We start from the raw sequence: 19084 nt of genomic DNA on the forward strand, positions 1-19084 counted from the left end.
CTCTGTCTGTCAGCCCCGCTGCCAAAGCAGAAGCCATAATTGGTCTGTGCTGGTTTCCAGGTTGTTTATTCTGTTTATCTCTCACATGTTCTGCTGCCCTGCCCAGCTCTGTCCTGCAGGGCAGCGTGTGGGGCTCTGCCCTCAGTGGGATGTGACAAACATTCAATACCAGAAACTCCCTGGGCTGCATTTACAAGAACGTGCCAATATCTGTCACCTACGTTGGACAGTGTGTCCCCAGCCTGAACCAACAGAAAAATGCCAACACCACAGTGAGACATGGAGGGCATGAAGAAGGAGAAAAAGGACAAGGCACAACCAATTTCCTCCATCTTGTCCCCTTTGGACCCCTCATCTAGAATCCTAAAATTTTACTTTTGCACCCGTGCCACACTTAATTATTACTGATATCAAACACTCAGAGCTGGTAATTGATCCTGTGAGATTGAAAACTCTTTTCTATGGACAGAGATCACAGCCAGTGTCTCTGGGGCTCTGTCCAGGGGGTTCCTGACCCCTGCCAGGGTGCCAGACCTGCCAGGGCAGCCAGAGGGAAGCTCTGGGCTCCCACACTGAAGGAGCCCCTTTCCACCAGAGGTTTGAAGGCGAGCAGTGAGTCATAAATGCACTTCAGAAGGCAGCTCCCCAAACGAGCTGTGAAAAGCCAGCAGTGCCATCCATTGACTGAAGGATGTAAGGCATGTGCCTGGCAGGGCAGAAATACCATCAGCAGGCTGGCAACATCCCCCCACTCATCCTCCCTGCTGCTGCAAGGAATTTGGTAAAGCCTCCCTGACTGGAGTCTGGTCTCCAAGCAGTTCCTGCAGTGCCTGCTCTCAAGCTGTCAGATATGTTAAAGGATTTCACTGAAGCACACAGAACATCTCTGTTCACACCCATCGTGAGGGTGTGCCTGTGCCAGTGTCACAGAGAACACAGCAAGTCACAGGGTGGCACACTCCCAGAGCCACAGACCAGGCTCTCTCCTCCCCCTGAGATCATACAATAAGCACCACCATAAAGCAAGATCAGAAGCAGGCACTCCTGGCACCGTAACACAGCTGGGAACAGGGCACCACGTGCCCAGAGCCCCAGAAAAGGTTCCTTATTTTGTAAGATCTCAAAGTTGACAACTTCACACACAATGACTCTATTTATAGTGGTTCTACTTCACCCATTCACACTTGAAAATATGGCACAAATATTTTATAAATTATAGGTTAGATGCTTTAACTGAATATTCCCCATTGTCAAATGAGAAAGATCAGCAGACCAAAAAGCTGCTTCTAGCTGTGGCTGTAATTGACATTGTTCCCTAGCTAAGGGCTCATTATAAGCTACTCACATCTGTGAAATACCTGTATAGATGCAATATTGTCACTATTTAAAGTTTGGTCATTCAAGTAGCTACAATTTTTGATGTATCTCAAATTCTGTCTGAAAAGAAGAGCAGAAGAAGACACCGAAAGAAAGCACCTGTCCTGCTGATGTCAGGACACTTAGAGAAACATGGAATAATTTGAGTTGGAACTTAAAGACCACCCCCTGCCAAGGCAGGGACACCTCCCACTGTCCCAGGCTGCTCCCAGCCCAATGTCCAGCCTGGCCTGGGGCACTGCCAGGGATCCAGGGCAGCCAGAGCTGCTCTGGGCACCTGTGCCAGGGTCTCACCTCCCTCACAGGCAAGAAACCTTTTCTATCTATAGATATCTATATATCCCATCTAACCCTCTGTCAGATGCAAGAACAGAGATAAGGTGCAAGCATGGAGCTCTCCCCTTGTGCAGAACACTCTCAGTGTTCTCCTGCTGAGCGTAGGGCTGGTAGGACTTGAGGACCCCTTGGTCCCTTTCTCCTGCTTTAGGGCAGTTCACAGGTGGGTTTTTCCTTAAGGCCAGTCCCACCAGGACCTGCTGTGCAAAGCAAAGGTGTCTGTTCCAGAGCTCCAGGCACTGTTCCTTGGAGCACAGAGCATGTCACTCCTCCCCAAGGCACAGCCACCTGCAAGATGTGACAACGATTTCCAGTCACCTCGGACAAACAGGGGCTAATCACTGTGCCCAGCAATCACAGCAGCCTTTTCTGAGTACAGATTGAATATTGCATTGCACTGAACCGTTTGACCAGAATCTCATTATGGCATTTTGCAGTGAGAGGTGGAAAAGAGGGAATGTGGCCTTGGCTGTTACTTGTTCCATGTAAATGGACTGACAATTGGCTTTACAGCAAAATTGGTGAGGAGCAAAGGGCAGCAAAATCTGCCCTTGGGAATGTAAGTTATGGGCTGCTACAAGAGGATGTTATCAAGTATTTACACAGCTTTCCAGACTGAAGGGAAAGAGGACAACTGGCTCTTATACTGTGAAAACAATTTTAAATTGCTGAACATTTAGAAAAACAAATGCAAGCCACATAGAATGGTTTGGGTTGGGGGGGACTTTCAAGATCATCCAGTCCCACCATGGGCAGGGACACCTCCCACTATCCCAGGTTGCCCCAAGCCCCATCCAACCTGGCCTTGGACAATCTCTTCCCTAATTGCCTGGAACATTTCTTGCCTAATTTTTCTTCAGTTCTCATTAAGCTAAATTATCATCAGTAGTGAGAGGAATCAAAACTTAAATCTAAATAATAAGCTTTTAAATTTAAAGAAGAATCTCAGTGCAAATTTGAAAGTCCGTGGGAATCAGATGAGATGTGAAACACCTTGAGGAGGCAAAGCAGTTTAAACACTCAGCTTCCAAATTTGGCCCCATCATTTTTCACTTCACAAAATGCCACTTTGCCCCTGTTAGTGGCAGCAGATGTTAACAGCAAACAGCATCATTTGTAGCCTCTCTGTGTTTAGTAATGAGCACAAGACTCTGCACTTTTGCTGGGCTACTCAAAGTTTTAAAGCTCTTTTCTAGAGGTGCAGGTCTGGAGCAAAAACCTCAGAGTGGGCTGCACTGAATGACAAATAGAGTGGGCTGCACTGAATGACAAATAAATAACCATCCAAAATCTTCCCCAAATGCCAAAGCCCAGGTACAGGAGTGACTGTTTGCACTGCAGTGCAACATAAATATCAATCTAAGGGTAGAAGATGATAAATTCTTCACAGACATGAGTTATGTAAACTTTGCTGGGTACCAAGAGAGATGAGCTTATGTTAAAACCCGTGTTCCAATGGGGAATGGCTCCATGACAAACACATCTCAAGGAACCAGCAATGGGTACAGCAATTGTTGCTCCTCCAGCAGTTATTGCTCCTCCAAGGTAGCCCAGGTGAATGGTTTCAGCAAGGTGAGAGCTGCCAGTGCTTCTGTGAAGGGAGTTTTGTGCACCCTCAGAGCCAGGGCAGAGGGAGTTGGGTGGGCACAGAGCTGAGCCACCCCGTTAGGGTGGCACACAGTGGGTGCCAAGGAAGGGGTTTCTGCTGTCTCTCCTGTAGTTCAGCTGCTCAGTGAGGAAATAACCTCCCTGCTCTGCCAGGCCATCAATCCCACACCCAGCAGGATGTGATTTGCACTCACACAGATCCAAAAGGCTGCACATCACACCAGCCAAATGGAAAAATATCTCATCAGAGGATCACTGGGGAGGATCTTGTGGAGAGGAGAATTAATGCTGCTGCCGTGTGTCAGCCAAGGTTGGGAAATATACCAACTTTACTTTTATTTTATTTTATAATTTTAGTCATTTTTTCACAGAATCACAGAATGAACCAGGTTGGAAAAGACTTTCGATATCATCAAATCCAACTTCTGTTCGCTTTTGCCCCGGTGGAAGGGAATTAGAGTTTCTTTCCATGGGCATTGTGTCAACAGACTGAGAGTTGCACAGAAGATACTCAAAGGATTAACATCCATCAATGGCTATTAATGAACCATCAGTTCCAAACAACAGCCCCGGGGTGGTCTGAGACTCCTGGTCTGGGGAAGAAGAGATAAGAATGAGGACCAAATTAGCATCAGAAACCATCTGTAACCAACAGGAAACCAAACACTACGAACTACAGGACTTGCAACCAATGAACATCGAACCAATGAATTTCTGTAGGTTTTGCTGCATAAAATTGGTGAAAAATCCAGTAAAATCCGTGTGTCATGGACTGATTTTCTCAGCATACCCGGGCTGTGTGTAGATGAAATTATTTCTGTGATACATCCTCGCCAGAACAACATCTTGGCCAGAAATTAAGTAATGCCTTGAATCTTTAACACTAAAAATATTGTTGAAGGGTTTCACTTTTTCCCGCAGCTTTGGTGACAGAGGGACAAAGATGCTGAAAGAATTCTGCTCCCTCCCCAGAGAGGGAGTGAGCCTCAGTGCTCAGCAGCACCCGTCTGCTCCCTCACCAGGGAATCAGCAACAAAACCCATCCACACGAGCAATATGGATATTCTCACTTCTGTTCTCTTCTGCTCTGACTTCACACCTCTTTTTGCCCAGCCAGACTAAGGGGTTAAAGAGCAAGACCTGCTGGGTAGGGGAAATCCCCCCTCGTGCAGAGATCCCACAAGTCATCTCATAAATTGCCCGATTAAGGAGGATTTGAGTTGAACCCACAGTTCCCCTTGCTTGGGCCCACACAGCCCCATTCTTCAAGGATTTCCAGGTAAATTAAACAAGTAAGTCCTACTTTGCTGTCCTGTTGAGAATTTTTTCTTGCCCTGAAGTCCTCTTGAAGATGAAAATAAATACCTGGGCTGGCTTTTGTTGGATTTAGCAATCCTAGCACTGGAGTCTTCCCCCATTTGAACAGGAGATACCAAGAATTAATGACTTTCTACTGGTTTTGCATGAGAAGAAAGATGTCCCTGAAAGCTGATTGTACTTGAGGATCCATGATCCAGAACTTCACTAATAAATATGTTTATCAACTGCATATGGATATTCCTTTCCTGGGATCATTTTTATTCTTATTCAACTTATCAACTAGACCCATTATCTCATCTTCATGATTCAAACACTCTTGGAACATGATGTGAAAGAGCCAATGTACTAAAGAACAGGGCCACTTAAAACTAGTTCACATGCCATGCCCTTAATTTACTATAATATGAAAAAAATTTACCTTACCTTCTGTTCTAAATGAGGTTCATGATCAGTTTGCAGCTCATCTCATTACATTTATATGCATGACATTACTACATTTGTAATAATGCTAAATGACACAGCTTCCAGCACGAAGAAGAAATTGCCTCCCACTCTCACACAGGAACCACTTCCTACTTGTCCATTAGAAGGCATTAAATTTTGGTACCAGCACATTCACAATCCCTAAATTATTTGTAGATTAAATAATTCTAAAAACATGTAATGAATCTGCTCTCATGCAATTTAGAAAACTTAGTGGACTTCTAAGATTTCTTCATCATCAAAACATCCTTGTAGGTTGGCTAAGACATTCTCCCAAGCTGTTACTGAATTACTGATCACATTTATCCCTGCAAATGGATTTAACTCCTAAAGCAGCTCACTGCAGAGTCCCACAGGCAGCAGTGGTTTTATTTAGCTTGGACTCTCAGCAAAACACAGACTGAACAACTCTGCATCCTGGATTTCTGGTTACAGAAATTGCACATTAGAGCACACTTCAGTTCTGTCACTGTTCCTACAGCACTGTCAAACCAAGAGAGATTTTCACATCAGAAAGTCAAATTATGGAAAGGGAATTGTTATCTAAGAGGTTTATAACAGACACCTTGATAAAGAGTACCCCCTATGTTACTACATTATACACATTCTGATAAAAACATGACAAACCTTTCTGACAAATTACAGAGAATGGTCATTGTGGTCTTTGCCTCACAGGAATTCAAATGCATCTCCTGGTGACATTATACCTACTGCCTCTTCAATAGCTCTCAGCTCAGTTCCCAGCTTTCCTTTTACTGATGATAAACAGTGGCTGCAATAACACAAATAACACAAAACCAGAGCAGCACTCTCTGGCTGTTGGAAAATTGCAACTGGAAAATAAGAGTTTATCTATGTAGAGACAGGCTGAGAGCTAGAACAAGGGTTCAGACAGAGCACGAATGTAGTAGATAAAGTGTGTCAGTAATTTAGGTTTATTTTTAAATAACACATCCTTGAGCCATCTGCAATTTGGGTTCACATCTCCACACCCCACACTCCTGTTTTGAGACTTCAGAAACACACTGTTGAGATCTGTGCATTTTTTAGCATTTTGCAGCACCCCTTTTTTTTGATATATCTTATATTTAGTGTAGACACCAAAACATTTTGAGATGTATTTGTAAATATGTGTGTCAGTGAAGAAGCCTTTCCTTGAGCTGTTTCTGAAAGCTGTACTTCTCCCTTTTGTTTTAGTTACAATGAGCAGCACAGAGCTAATGTCTTTTTCTTATAAACAATCTTCACATTAAGGTGTCTCCAGCCTGGCTGTTCGCTCCTTTTTCACTGAGCATGTATCACTGGGTGTTTATCATATTGCTCCTTCCTGCTTCCAAACAAAACCTCCCACTGAGTTTTGGAGGCAGCAGACAGCCAGGCTGTGCATATACAACTGCCAGCCCTAATGCTTTCATGCCTCATTAAGTGACCTCCTGCTCTTTTCTGTACTTGCCCAGGATTTTTGGATGTCCAGCGGCAGCAACACATCTGTCACAGGAGAGCAGCTCCGTGGTCTCTGTCCCACAGTGGCTCTGATGGATCTGCCAGACAGACACAGTGTCCCTGTGCAGAGCCCAGAGCTGCCACTGACATCTCCTTTGCTGAGACCAGAATTAACTCCTGGGATTTTTATATTATTCAAAAAGAAAACGGACAAAGTTGTAGTGTGCTCTGCTCAGAGCCTGGCCATGCCAATATCACCTGTCTTCTCTGGTGGTGTTGGTGTGTGAACAGTCACAGAAAACACATAGCAAACTGCTTTGGAGCAATAATAAACATTGAAATTGTGTTCTGAGAAACTACTCGTCTCCAAAGCATTCAGAGGGAGGCTGGATTTCTGAAGCAAGAACTACAGGCAGTGTAACGCCCTGGAACGGGCAGTGCTGTTGAGACAGAACAGATCGTTTCACTACAAGCAAAGCTCTCAGCTTCTCTTCCCCTGAGATGCTCCCTGAAACCCATCTGTTCTGTGGTGCCTTGCACTCGACAGCAGCCGCCCACCAGCACTGCCCCACGCCGTGCTGGCCTGTGCAGCTCCACTCCGGGCTCCTGAACAGAAAGTTCTTCCAGAGGGAACCCGTCCTATTCATCCAGAACAGCTCTCCATTGTCCCCAGGCCTGTGTGCTCACATGGATCATAAGGACTGAAAAACTGCGTGCCTGAAGAGGAAAGGCTTTGCAGTTGTGACAGAGCAGGATTTTATTGCTGGGATCAGCCTCGGGAAGCAGTTGCGTGGATATTCACCCTGCCATGAGCAGCTGTGTCTGCAGTGGCACAGAGCCATTTTAGGAAAATGCAGGGATGAAACCAAACCCTTATGATCACAGTTATGAGGGCACCCTCATAACTGTGCGAGCTTGCTGACAGCTCTGGAGTCATGCACTGGAGGAATGGGATGGCATCCAGAGGGACCTGGACAAGCTTCAGAGGTGGGACTGTGCGAACCTGGTGAAGTTCAGCAAGGCCACATGCAAGGGAACAGCTGGAGCTGTACCAGGCAAGTGTAGGCTGGGTTTAGGGAAAGGTTTAGGGAAAGGTTCTTCCCCAGAGGGTGCTGGCACTGCCCAGGCTGCCCAGGGCATGGGCACAGCCCGAGGCTGAGCGCTCCAGGAGCTCCCAGGGATGCCAAGGTGGGATTGTTGGGCTGTGAATTTCCCCTCTCCGCATTTGCAGCCATTTCCCCTCACCCTGTCGCTGGGAGCAATCCCTCTCGTTTGTTGAGGACTGCTGGGGTGCCCCGAGCAGAGCACAGAGCTGGGCTGGACCATCCTGGCGGGTCCAGTCCAACTCGGGATACTCTGTAGCTCTGTGACTCTTTATAAGCGCCTGGAGTGACATGATGAGGGGAAACTATTCAAAATGAAAGAGGGAGGGACTAGGGAGGCTATTAGAGGGATATTAGGAGGAAATGCTTGGCGGGGAGGCTGTGGCAGAGGGTGCAGAGAGAATCCCCGAGGCGCCACCCGCGCCTCACGAACGCGACCGCTGCGGCTTTAAGGAGGCGGTCGGGGCGTGTGCCCGGCCCGTCATGCCGCTCGGGGGGCCGGGCCGCTGCCGTGTGCCGGCGGTGCCGCCATGTACCGCCTGTGCCGGCTGTCCCGGCTGTCCCCGGTGCCGCTGTGCCCATTGCCGCTGTCCCCGGTGCCGTCCCCCGAGCCGCCGTCCCCGCTCCGCGCCCAGGCCGCGCTCCCGCCGGGGCCGCGCCGCGCCCGCGCCAAGGTACGTGAGGGCAGCGGGGCCGCCCCGACCGCAGCCCCTCCGCTTCTTGCGCTGCCTTTCGGTTCTTTTTCCATCCCCCCTCTCCCATCCCCCGTGGGAGCAATCAGTCGTGTTTATGGCGGGGTTCCGTGGGAGCCCTTTGCACCTGCTGGTGGGGACATCGGCGGTGTGAGCTTTCTGCGGTTTAATGCCCACAGCGTCATTCGCAGCGTGGTTTCTGCTGCCGCGGTGCGAATGTGCCTCGTTTGAGATGTGTTTTCGTGCTTTAAAGCCCGTGAGTTATGCGAATAAATTCGGCTTTTTAGCTGAAATGTTGTGGCAGAGTGACATGGAAATAGGCAGCAGCTTTACTTGCTAAGCTGGACATTATTCTGTACATGACTGCCCTGTTTTAGTGGTTCTTTTTTAACATTTTGCTTCGATACAATTCCTAGGGTGTGAGCCTGTGAATACAAGGGAATTGGAATGGACTTGGAAGATCAGAACAAGCAGTTTTTCAGTCCTTATGATCCATCCCTAAGACCCAGAGCTCATGAGCCACAAAACAAAAATCTAAAGTTTTAAACCTACAAGAATCAGGATGAGCTGCGCTACACAATTTCCTGTTTCTGTATTTGACTTCCTGTCAAAATGAAATACAAAGCAACAGAAATAATTATAAAAGAGAAAAACAGCCAATAAATGTGGTGTTTTGGGGGGTGGCGTGCCTACCTTGAGGATTGTAGGACTGTCTTGTATGCTAATTTACAATCTTAGCAAGTCCATTAGTCAAGAATATTTTTCTACTAATTTGTATGCCTTGAAACCAGAGTGGGACGGTGGTGGCAGGCACTTGGTGGCTCTACCTGTCCTGTGGTGGCTGTCACATTGTCACAACTGCTGCTGAGCTCAGCTGGAAGGAGAGGACGCCTCTAATCTTTCCTTGCAATTGCTGACTAATTAGAGACAAATCCTGAGGTTTTTGTGGAAATGTTTTCTTCCTGTCAGTATTTCTTCTCTGGCAAGCATGGGGAGTTTCCAAGGGCTGCCAACGCAGCTGCCCTCCTTTGATTTCTTTTCAGATTGCTTTGGGATATGGTTTGGTATGAACTTCTTCACTTGAAATGTACCCAAATAAAAATATATCTATGACTTCTGCTGTGACAAAGATTTTCACTGCAGTTGGGCTCTTGACACCAGCCCTGGCATGTCCCTGCAGTTGTTGTCTACACCGGAGCAACAGAGTTGCTTGTTGCTGTCAGCACTTGAAATTCTTCCTTGATCAGCTCATCCATTTAGGGTGATTGATAGGAGCTTAAACTTTGGATTTCTTCCATCAGGGAGCTGTTGTTAAGTGGTACCAGGGACTTCCAGTGCCACTGGCTGCTTAGCCCTGGAATAAAAAGCCCTGCTCCGAGGAGTGACTGGGTAAAGCTGAGCAGGGGGTGGAAGGAAATAGCTCCCACACCTCAGTCTCATGGCTCCAGCAGCTGTGTGGGTGTGCCTTGGCACACATTTGGATCAAATAACCTGGTTTTATTTATGAAACCTGAATTGTGTAAGAATTTACACCAAGATCGGTGCATTCCTTTGACAGGAATAGCTGGGAGAAGGGAGCTTGACTGGGCTCTGCCACAGCATCTGCTGTGCTGATGTAGAGAAGCAGAAGTGAGTTTCTGTCTTCCTAAATCACTCTGTGTGCAAGACACTTCTTTCATAATTTCAGCTAACTGAAATATGATCTTGTGCTTAATGCTAACAAATACTTTTAATTGTTTTCTTTTTAGGATGCAGCTGAACCCCTCAAAAAGGCAGCCACTGATCCCAGTGCTGAAAACATTAAACTCAACAAATCCCAGCAGCTGAAACAAGTTTTTAAAGAATATGGTGCTGTAGGGGTTTCCTTCCATGTTGGAATTTCCTTAGTATCTCTGGGAATCTTCTACCTGGCTGTGTCAAGGTGAGGTTTGTACAGCTGTCTGTCACCTGTAGGTAGTAGTAAAAGTAAAATACATTTACCATTGTGTTTATCTCTGACAGGAGACAGGCACTTTATGCCTATTGAACCTATAGCTACCTCCTGAATTTCGAGTATGGATGGGTCCATAAATGGACCTGATCTCCCATCAGGCATGACACAGGAGAGTTGTACATGGTCATTTTGCAGAGGCTCATCAGCAGGGAAAACAGCACACACAGCACCAACATAACTGACCAGGCAGAAAATGTATTTGTTTTGCAGATATCTTTTGTTCTTGCTTGGTCTGGAGAGATAGAGTCATGCAGAAGTGCTCTGGGGCTTAGAGATAAAGGCATTTTTCTGGGTGTCGAACACAGTTTGTGCAGTTGAACTGCAGAAAATAACAGCCACTAGAACAGGATTAGAGTGAAAATGTGAGAGAACTGTACAGGAGTCAGGTGGGGAATTGTGTGTGTGGCTTTGTGGGAATGCATCAATTACATGAGGTATTCCAGCTGAGGACACAGGGGAACGTGTTACTCCAAACATTCCCTACTGCTTATTCCTGACTCCAGTGGGAATATGTGAAAGCCTGATTTCTTCTGTTTACTACATTGTGGCACAGGGTGACAACATTTTTTTTCCTTCAGGTGTGGTTGAATCCCTGCTGTCTGTATTAATGAATTTGGTGGATAATGCCCATTTGATATTCTCAATACTTCCTTCACTTGCTGGATTTTAGATAGTTTGTCATTTTGTACGCCTGTATCAGAGCACTAAGCCTAGCAGCAGGTACCTCATTTGGTCTCCATTGGTTTGTGCTTAGGTGACAAATTTCCCCAAGACACAGAACAGAGTTTAATGTCAAATTTGGGAAGCTGAAACTCCAACACAAATTCACAGTAACTCTTTAAGAATCACTTTGCAGAGAAACTTCATCTCTAAAGTCTGAGTAGGAACCGTGACACTTTGTGAACAAAATCCATATTTTGCGCTTTATACTTTGAACCTAAAGCAGCGTCTCCTCTTTGCGCAGCGGCGTGGACATGAGCGCGGTCCTGCCGAAGCTGGGTTTCAGCGAGGCCTCTCTGCAGTCCAGGATGGCAGCTGGCACCAGCACCTTCGTGCTGGCCTATGCTGTGCACAAGCTCTTCGCCCCCGTGCGCATCAGCATCACCGTGGTGTCCGTGCCCTTCGTGGTGCGCTACTGCCGCAAGGCCGGCTTCTTCAAACCGCCCGCGCCCGGCCCCTGAGCCCTGCCCGCCTCGCTGCCACGCAGCTCCTCAGGTGAAAAGCTGCTCTCAAAGACTTGGCTGGGTTCAGGTCGATCTCATCCCACGTTTCTTACTTGTTCTTTCAGGTCAATGGCGCTGTGAAAAGTGCTGTCCTTGTCTCCTTTCACTTTTGCCGCTTGTTGTAGGAGAAACCTGTTCAAATGGGATCTGGTTAGCGCTTCGAGTGGGAATATAAATGCTTGACAATGAGCACAGTTCTGGGTCTTTATAAGCCAGCTTTTGAGCCTTTTTTTTTTTCTATTCAAAACAGAGTCATAGCTTTCATTTATTACTGTGGAGCTGAGAAACTGTGAGATTCTCTTTCCAGCAGAATAAACAATATCTCACTACACGGACAGTTCTCTTGATAAGAGTATGTATTGGAATCTCAAGTGGCAGGTGGGTGTTTCTGTTGTTAGAAGAGGCTTTTATTATAGCCTTTCTTACAGTACAACACAAGCACTGAACTCACTTCAGTAGAAGTACCCCAGGATGAATTATTGCTGTTATAATTGGTTTAGTCACACTAGGTGAAGCACTGTTCTGAAACTATGTGTATTGCTAACATAGTCCAAGATTCTGTTGTTTGATAATGTGCTGGCTGGGAGCCAGCCTTACTAAAGTCCTTTTGTTTTTAAATGTCTATAGACTCAGAAGAAATCCTGAGCCTTCTGAAATCAGTGAAACCAGAATTACCTATGTGAACATACTCCAAACAGCATCAAGGCAGAGAGAAGCTGGGGGATTTTAATATTTTGAGATTTGGCTTTGTGCTGGAAACATGGTTTTTCGTATCTTAAAACTAACCCCCAGCACCTTTCTGCTCTTGTGGGTGAAACTCAAATCTTCCGAGTTTTTGCACCTGAAGTGGAAACATTCCAATATTCCCAGCTTCCCAGGAAGAATTCCTGTGCTTTAGGCTGAGACTGCTGAATGTAGCAATGAGGGGGTTTTGCCTTTGCTTATAGGGAGTGTGGTGTTAAAATGTAGTTACAGATGTGGATATCCACATTCCACCAAACCTGAAGATTAATCCTAAAACAGATAAATGGGTGTCACACTGGGGTTAGCCTGGGTTTTGGGCTCAGGCCTGAATGAGAGCTGGGGCTGTTTAGGATTGCTGGCTGCTCTTTTCTGAATTCTCTTTGTGCTTGCACTTACCCCAAGGTGGCTCTGACAGATCTGATTATACAGATCTCTGCTTTAAGTAACATAGTAGGAAAATACCCTGAAATAGCTTTTTACTTTTGCTAAAATTTAGTGAATGGAGAGGAGGAAACGGTGGAGTTTTGATGAGAGTTGGCTGAGGGAGGAAAGGAGGAGCAAATAACTTATGAGCAGCCTCTTGCCTCCCTTCAGCCAGAACATTAAATTGCACCTTAATTCCTTTCCCCCACAGGAAGTCCCAAGTTTCACATGGACCAAGGATAAGAATTCTAAAATTACTCTGAGGCAGTCTTGTTTACTTTAGTTAGAATAATTTCTGAGAAAAATGTTTTGTCTTAAATATGGTAAAGAAGGAATAGTCAAAGTTTCTTTTTCAAAATCATGAAATCATTCAAATTCAGTAGAAGGCACCAGCACTAGTTTTATTGCTGTAAAGAAACCGCTTCATAGAAGGTGTAGCCAGAATTCTGATTACTTATGTGGTTGTATAAACTACTAGCAATTTGTTTAGATGAAGATTTTTGCAAAGTGTATTTTAAATTGAGAATATATTTTGAATTCTTGAATCCTTGCTTGTAGAAGGTTCATTTTTAAAAACTGTTTGTAAAATAGCAAAGTCTTGTTCTGAAAAGACAATAAATTGCTTTCTCTTAGCTTGCTTTAAGTGTTTTCCTGGAAAAGGGTTGGCCTTGATTTTGGTGGCAAGGGGCCTGACCCTTGGACCATTTTAAGGAATGTCTTGTAAACATCTGAAAGTAATTGAGAAAAAGGGCTGGAAGATATTATCAGATGGGAGATCTCTGAATAAATTGATTGTAAACAGAGCAGGCCAAACTGTTAATAAACCAAGCATCTTAAATACACATTTGGTACTTACCTTGTAATCCTAAACTGAGCTTATGGGACAGTGAATGACTGTGTGGTACCAGCACTTGGAGCTGCCTTTTTGACAGAGGTGGGCATTACACTTTGGGAATTCCCCTCTGGGACTGGAATCCAGCTGTGCTGGTGCTGAGCCAAGCAGTGCCACAAGGAACCTCACCCTGCTGGGTGCAGTGTAACAATTCTTTATTTTACAAATTGAGTGCTCACATTTAAAACTAGAGACAAAACCAACTGCCACATCATTTTTAGAACATTTGAAAAAGGCATTCATTCCCCTCGCTCAGTTTCAGGTTACACCACAGGTAAGGCACCCTGAGCAGCCCAGGGAGGGAGGAGCAGGCATCTCCAGGATATTGCACTGTTCCATAAACCAGAACAACTTCCTTGTGGTGGAACAACAAACCATTTTCGGCACAAGAGGCTCCAACAGCTTCATACTTGCACCAGCAAACTTGGCCCACATGGAACTGATTTCAAGTACATTAAATATTCCACAAACTGCAGCTAGAAGTCAAATAATTTTATGCTGCAATTCAAGTTTAAGACACCAGCCAACCCAAGGATTTGCATCCCAATTGCCACTAGATTCCAAGACCTGCTTTTCCTTTTGTAAGCATTACAGTAGTCACAGTACAAGGCTCCTCTTGTCCATCCCACAAGTCACCCTCCTAAAACTATGTTTTGGATGGGGCAGCAGCATCACTCTTCCTGCTGGTGGGAATCTTGGTAGAGTTTGCTGTGATCCAGGGATGGAGAAGCACATCTTTCAGGGGCAGGCGATGGAAGGGGTTGTGCTTCAGGAGCCTGGAAATTAAATCCCTTGCACCTTCTGTTACAAATGGAGGAAACTTGAATTCCACCTAAGGAAAAAAAGACATTTAAAATTACGCAAAAGTTCTTTAGCAATAACCAAGTGATAGAAGCACTCAACCTCCAAGTTACCTTCTGAAAGCTGTGCCAGCCTTGCAGGCTCTGCACCTTCTGCCTATGGAGGTAAAATAATTTAATTGTAACCCTGAACAGGCTTCTCGTTGCTTGTGAAAGTATTTGTATATTCTTGTTTTTGTTTTCATTACGTTTCAAACTTAAGTTTGCTGAAACCTTTCTAGAACTAAAAGCACGACCCAGCTAATCCAGATAAGCACTGGCACTTACCCTGGAAATAGCTCTGTAGGTTTCTTGATAGGTTTCTGTTTCAAAAGGTGGTTTTCCTACAAGGAACTCATAGCACAGAACTCCCAGACTCCAAATATCCACCTTTTCATCATGTGTTCTTCCCTCAATCATTTCAGGAGGCAGGTAGTCAAGTGTCCCACAGAGAGTTGTTCTCCTGAAGAAAAGTCCAAGTTAATCATTGATTAAGATAATTAGAGGATCTATTTCAAGAGTCAGATAAGAACTAATGCTGGCAATCATCTGTACCTCAGTGCAGTCCACCTGAATGGACTCGGCACCATCAGAACAGCTGGGAAAGAAAAGCCAGCAGGACATTTTCTACTTCTACTGAAAGTATTTCATTCCCTGCAATCAGTCAGTCTTAGCTCCTTTCTTCACCCCACATGCTAGAACAAACCTGTTCCTCCCTTCTCAGGTGCCATTTCCCACTCTCTCAGAAATAACCAAATTGCCAGTGTAATGTCCGAGTCCAAGTGCAGGTTTGTCATCTCAGGGAGCACAGTAACCCTACACCAGCCTTCCTCTGAGGGCCAGCAAGGTTTGAACTAAAAACCAGGCTAACAACCCTCCTCTGTCACACCAGTTGCCTGTTAGGCCCTTTGTTATAGCAGCATTTTTCCCCAGTATTTCAGGAAGTTCCCACGTACCTCCCTTCCACAACTGTGTGATAAAAACTGACACTACAGAAGGATTCCAGTGCACAAGAGATTGAATTCTCACCTAGAAGATGGAGCATGCACAGACCACCCAAAGTCAGCAATTTTTAACTCTCCATTGGATCCTAGCAGCAAATTCTCTGGCTTGATGTCTCTGTGGATCACACGCTTGGAGTGACAGTACGAGAGGGCATCTGCAAGTTCTGTGATGTACTGGGTGCAGAAAGAATAATCTTTAAGATATTGTCACCTGAGTTTATCTGGCTGCAGCACAGCCTTTTGGAGCCATAATTATAATTTTAAATTAAAGCAATTATTCCTTTACACTCGAAGCCTGGCAATACAGGCTGTGACTTGCAATATTAAGCAATTCTGAACATAAATTCCTGCACAGCCCTAACCCTTCCCAATTATTCCCTGCCCAGATGCCAACTAGCAGCTAAGGAATCTCAGTGTCCCCCAGCAGAATACAGAACTTGATCTGAAGGGTTGGCTCTGTCCTGCAGATATCCCAGATACAGGAATGGAGAGGAAGCTGGAACAACCTACAGTAGCAGTTCTTTGCTCATCGAACTTGCTGAGCCTCTGAAGCTCCCTGTAGACCTCCCCACGAGGTGCGTGCTCCAGGATCAGGTAGACTCTTGTCACATCATGGAAGTAGCCATATAATCTGAGAATGTTGGGGTGCCTGCAAAGAGATTTCAATGTTCTTCTGAATCAGGTGTTTGCCAAAACCTTCAATTTCCCACCTTTTCCTGTTCCCTTCCGCTTTCAAGGGAAGCACAGGAATTTCAGCTCATCCGTGTTCCTTCAGCTCACAACACACAAACCCCTTATCATAAAGAAGCCTCATCATAACCAAGGTCACCTTGTTTATTTGGGTGCAAACAAAGCAGAGTAAATAGTCACTGAACTTTACCTAAGATGAGACTGTATTTCCACTTCTCTTCGTAGTTGATGTTCTACACCAGCTTCCTCAAGCTGTGTTTTAAAGAGCACTTTCAGTGCGAGAATAAATTTGCTCTGTTTTTCACGTGCCAGGTACACATTCCCAAATTTTCCTTTCCCCAGAGGACGACCAATTTCAAAATCGTCGAGGGACCATTGCCTTCTGCAAGAGGAAAGTTAAAAGCTGGATAGTTGTGTTGGATTTGACTCAAATTTACAGTTTATAACATTGCTGTTCAAGAGATGCTTAGTGCTCTAAACTAGATTTTAGTCTTTAAGAAAATACCTAGAGAATAAAAGCATTGAGATTTTTCAAAAGGAAGTTGTGAAAACTATTTTCTTTCCTCCTGAAGCTTCTGCAGACACTACACCAACCACACTACTACAAAATGAAGTCTGTTTACCAAGCTGGGCTCCTTCAGATACTCCTAACCCAGACACATCACCAGGGCATGGCAAAACAATTTAAAGTTGCCATAAACAAATCCAGTTTCATATCAAAATAGACTCCAGCCTCCTGCCCAGATGAAGGAGGCTTTGTTTTCAGGAGTACATCTAGTGACTGAGGCAGCAGCTATCAGTGCTCTCCCATGGGAAGAGCCACTCTGCATTTAGCCCGAAGTTTTCTTTAGATTCCAACAAGTCCTTGTTCCTGACAATTATCAGGTCAAAGGCTGCTTTTCCTTGTGAGGTGTCTGCAAAGCAAGGGGGTCACCAGGCTCCACAGCCAAAGGAGCTCCAGCAGGGCTCAGTTATCCAGAATTCAGGCATAAACTTACTTTTTAGTCTCTTCACTTTTCTTCTTGGTCTCTTCAGTTTTCTGTTTAGAGGTGCTTTCTGCTTCAGGGTTTTGTGCTGTGTACAGAGAAGGAAATCAGTTAATGAACCAGACTCATGGGCACACACACACATGAACAAATCTAACCCCTGTGCATCATCTGAAGCAGTTTTTAGAACCCATTCAGTGACATTTTAATTAAACTAGCATGGCTGACTGCTAGGGAAGAAACAGTGCTGGCAAAATGCAATTTTAAAAGCTTATGGAGCATAAAACTCCATGAATTCTTTCCCCCTCCCCAGACAAAAGTATCCCTGGACACTTGGAAAACCTGTGAAGTCTGAATGCAAATGACATTAACTCCGAGCTGTCTGCTGAGCACCTACAAGTTTTTAACACCATAATGTCCCTAATTTATCTAATTTATCTCTGTTAATTTAGAGGTAAATTCATAAGGATGGTGCAGTAACACCCGAGGTGAACCACGTACTGCTCTTCTGTTTGGGGGCACAACCAAGAACTTCCCTGCAGGACTGTCCCTGGATCAGCAGCAGCTTTAGGAGCATCCCGAGTGTCACAGCTGCAATCACACAAAATCATCCTCAGAATTACCAGGTGCTGCAGCCTGGGGAGGTTTCTCACTGCCCTTGCTTGCAGCCTGAGGTCTCACAGCAGCCTGCTGGGGCACTTTGGGTTGGAGCTGCTGAGCTGGTTGGTTGCTGGGTTGTTTTTGGGTGGACAGAACAGGTTTTTGGGGTTGCGCGGGGACTCGCTGGGCAAAGTTTGCGGGACACAGAACTCGGGCTGGAGCTCCAGTGGTCAGTGAGCGGCTCGGGGCTGAGTGCTGCGACACGGGGACACGTCTGGGGGCATCCCCGATGGGATTGGAGACCTTCAAAGAGAAAGGAGAAGGCGTTAATTGTGCAACAGCACAGCACAGCCCTCACGGCCCCATTCAGGATGGCACGGCCACACAAAAGCACTTTAACAGAATCACGTATTTAGTTGATTAAAAGAAAATTTTGCTTATGCTGTTCCAAAAACTTATCAGGTCTATTTGGCTTTATATAAAATACTGACAAAGTGCCTGTATTTCTAAATAGAAGAAACACAATAATAAGGGTGATCTTGAGCACTGCTGCACATGTACACAGCACTTGCTTTTAAAAACTGTATCTAAAATAATTTGATAATACACACTCACTTTCTCTTTAAGAGCTCTTAAATACTTGCAATAGAAGGAAGATTTCCCCATTTAATAAGATAGGCTAATATTAACAATAATTTTTAAAAACTGCTCGGGGCTCTGTTTTCTCTAGGAGAAAGGCACTGAAAGACAAATTTCTAGTTAATATGCGATGGGGAGAAACAAACCCACCAAGCAAAAACTAAAAACCACCACTCCAGAACCTAGCAGAACTTTAATGGCAAACTCCCAGGCATCGAGTCCAAGGATGCAGCAGAAGAAATTGCTCAGGAAGAGGAACATAAGGGTGTGAAATACGCGGTCTACCTTGGCGGCGCGGCCGGGGCAGGCAGCGTGGTTCTCCTTCATGTTCCTGTCCATAGCGCCAGAGCGGGAGCGGCCCGAGCGGCTCTGGCTGAGGGCGAGAGGGAGCCAGCGGGGCTCAGCGAGCGGAGCACAGGAAATGGCGGGTCCCTTATCGATCCCCACTGTTTATCGGCAGAGATCCATCACCAATCCCCCCCGCCCGCCCTCAGGCCCGGCGCTCAGCGCGGAGCCGCCGCCTCAGGGCCGCCGGAGCTGTTTGAATTCAAACCGCCGCGCCTTAAATACCCCTTTAAACCCCCGCCGCCCGCCATTGGCCGCCCTCCCGCGGCCCGCGCACGCTGATTGGCTCCTCCCGCGGGCGGCCCGCTCGCCTATTGGTTACCAGGCGCGCTCCGCCGGGCCGC

General features: G+C 45.8%; 2 protein-coding genes across 2 annotated transcripts; one reads left to right on the plus strand and one right to left on the minus strand.

Annotated features, from left to right (window-relative positions):
• Window positions 1–8177: 8177 nt before the first annotated feature.
• Window positions 8178–13375, plus strand: FAM210B (family with sequence similarity 210 member B). Its single transcript, XM_021534042.3, has 3 exons — window positions 8178–8344; window positions 10111–10283; window positions 11320–13375. The coding sequence occupies exons 1-3, from the start codon at window positions 8201–8203 to the stop codon at window positions 11534–11536; spliced, it is 534 nt and encodes a 177-aa protein (XP_021389717.1). The 5' UTR covers window positions 8178–8200; the 3' UTR covers window positions 11537–13375.
• Window positions 13376–14261: 886 nt separating this feature from the next.
• Window positions 14262–18734, minus strand: AURKA (aurora kinase A). The gene is made up of 8 exons (XM_077786979.1): window positions 18681–18734; window positions 17780–18059; window positions 17169–17244; window positions 16361–16552; window positions 15991–16129; window positions 15506–15654; window positions 14765–14939; window positions 14262–14469 (listed from the first exon to the last, which is right to left on the minus strand). Exons 1-8 carry the CDS (start codon window positions 18732–18734, stop codon window positions 14284–14286), a joined length of 1251 nt encoding a protein of 416 aa, XP_077643105.1. The 3' UTR covers window positions 14262–14283.
• Between the last annotated feature and the right edge of the window lie 350 nt (window positions 18735–19084).

The sequence above is a fragment of the Lonchura striata genome, chromosome 17, assembly GCF_046129695.1.
Source record: "Lonchura striata isolate bLonStr1 chromosome 17, bLonStr1.mat, whole genome shotgun sequence".
Taxonomy (NCBI): Eukaryota; Metazoa; Chordata; class Aves; order Passeriformes; family Estrildidae; genus Lonchura; species Lonchura striata.

Coding starts and splice junctions, on each gene's coding strand:
- FAM210B (XM_021534042.3), top strand. CDS start 8,201: ATGTACCGCCTGTGCCGGCTGTCCCGGCTGTCCCCGGTGCCGCTGTGC. Junction 8,345..10,110: donor CGCGCCGCGCCCGCGCCAAG/GTACGTGAGGGC, acceptor TTTTCTTTTTAG/GATGCAGCTGAACCCCTCAA. Junction 10,284..11,319: donor TTCTACCTGGCTGTGTCAAG/GTGAGGTTTGTA, acceptor CTCTTTGCGCAG/CGGCGTGGACATGAGCGCGG.
- AURKA (XM_077786979.1), bottom strand. CDS start 18,734: ATGGACAGGAACATGAAGGAGAACCACGCTGCCTGCCCCGGCCGCGCC. Junction 14,940..15,505: donor GTGCATGCTCCATCTTCTAG/GTGAGAATTCAA, acceptor ACTTTTCTTCAG/GAGAACAACTCTCTGTGGGA. Junction 14,470..14,764: donor CCTACAGAGCTATTTCCAGG/GTAAGTGCCAGT, acceptor TTTTTTCCTTAG/GTGGAATTCAAGTTTCCTCC.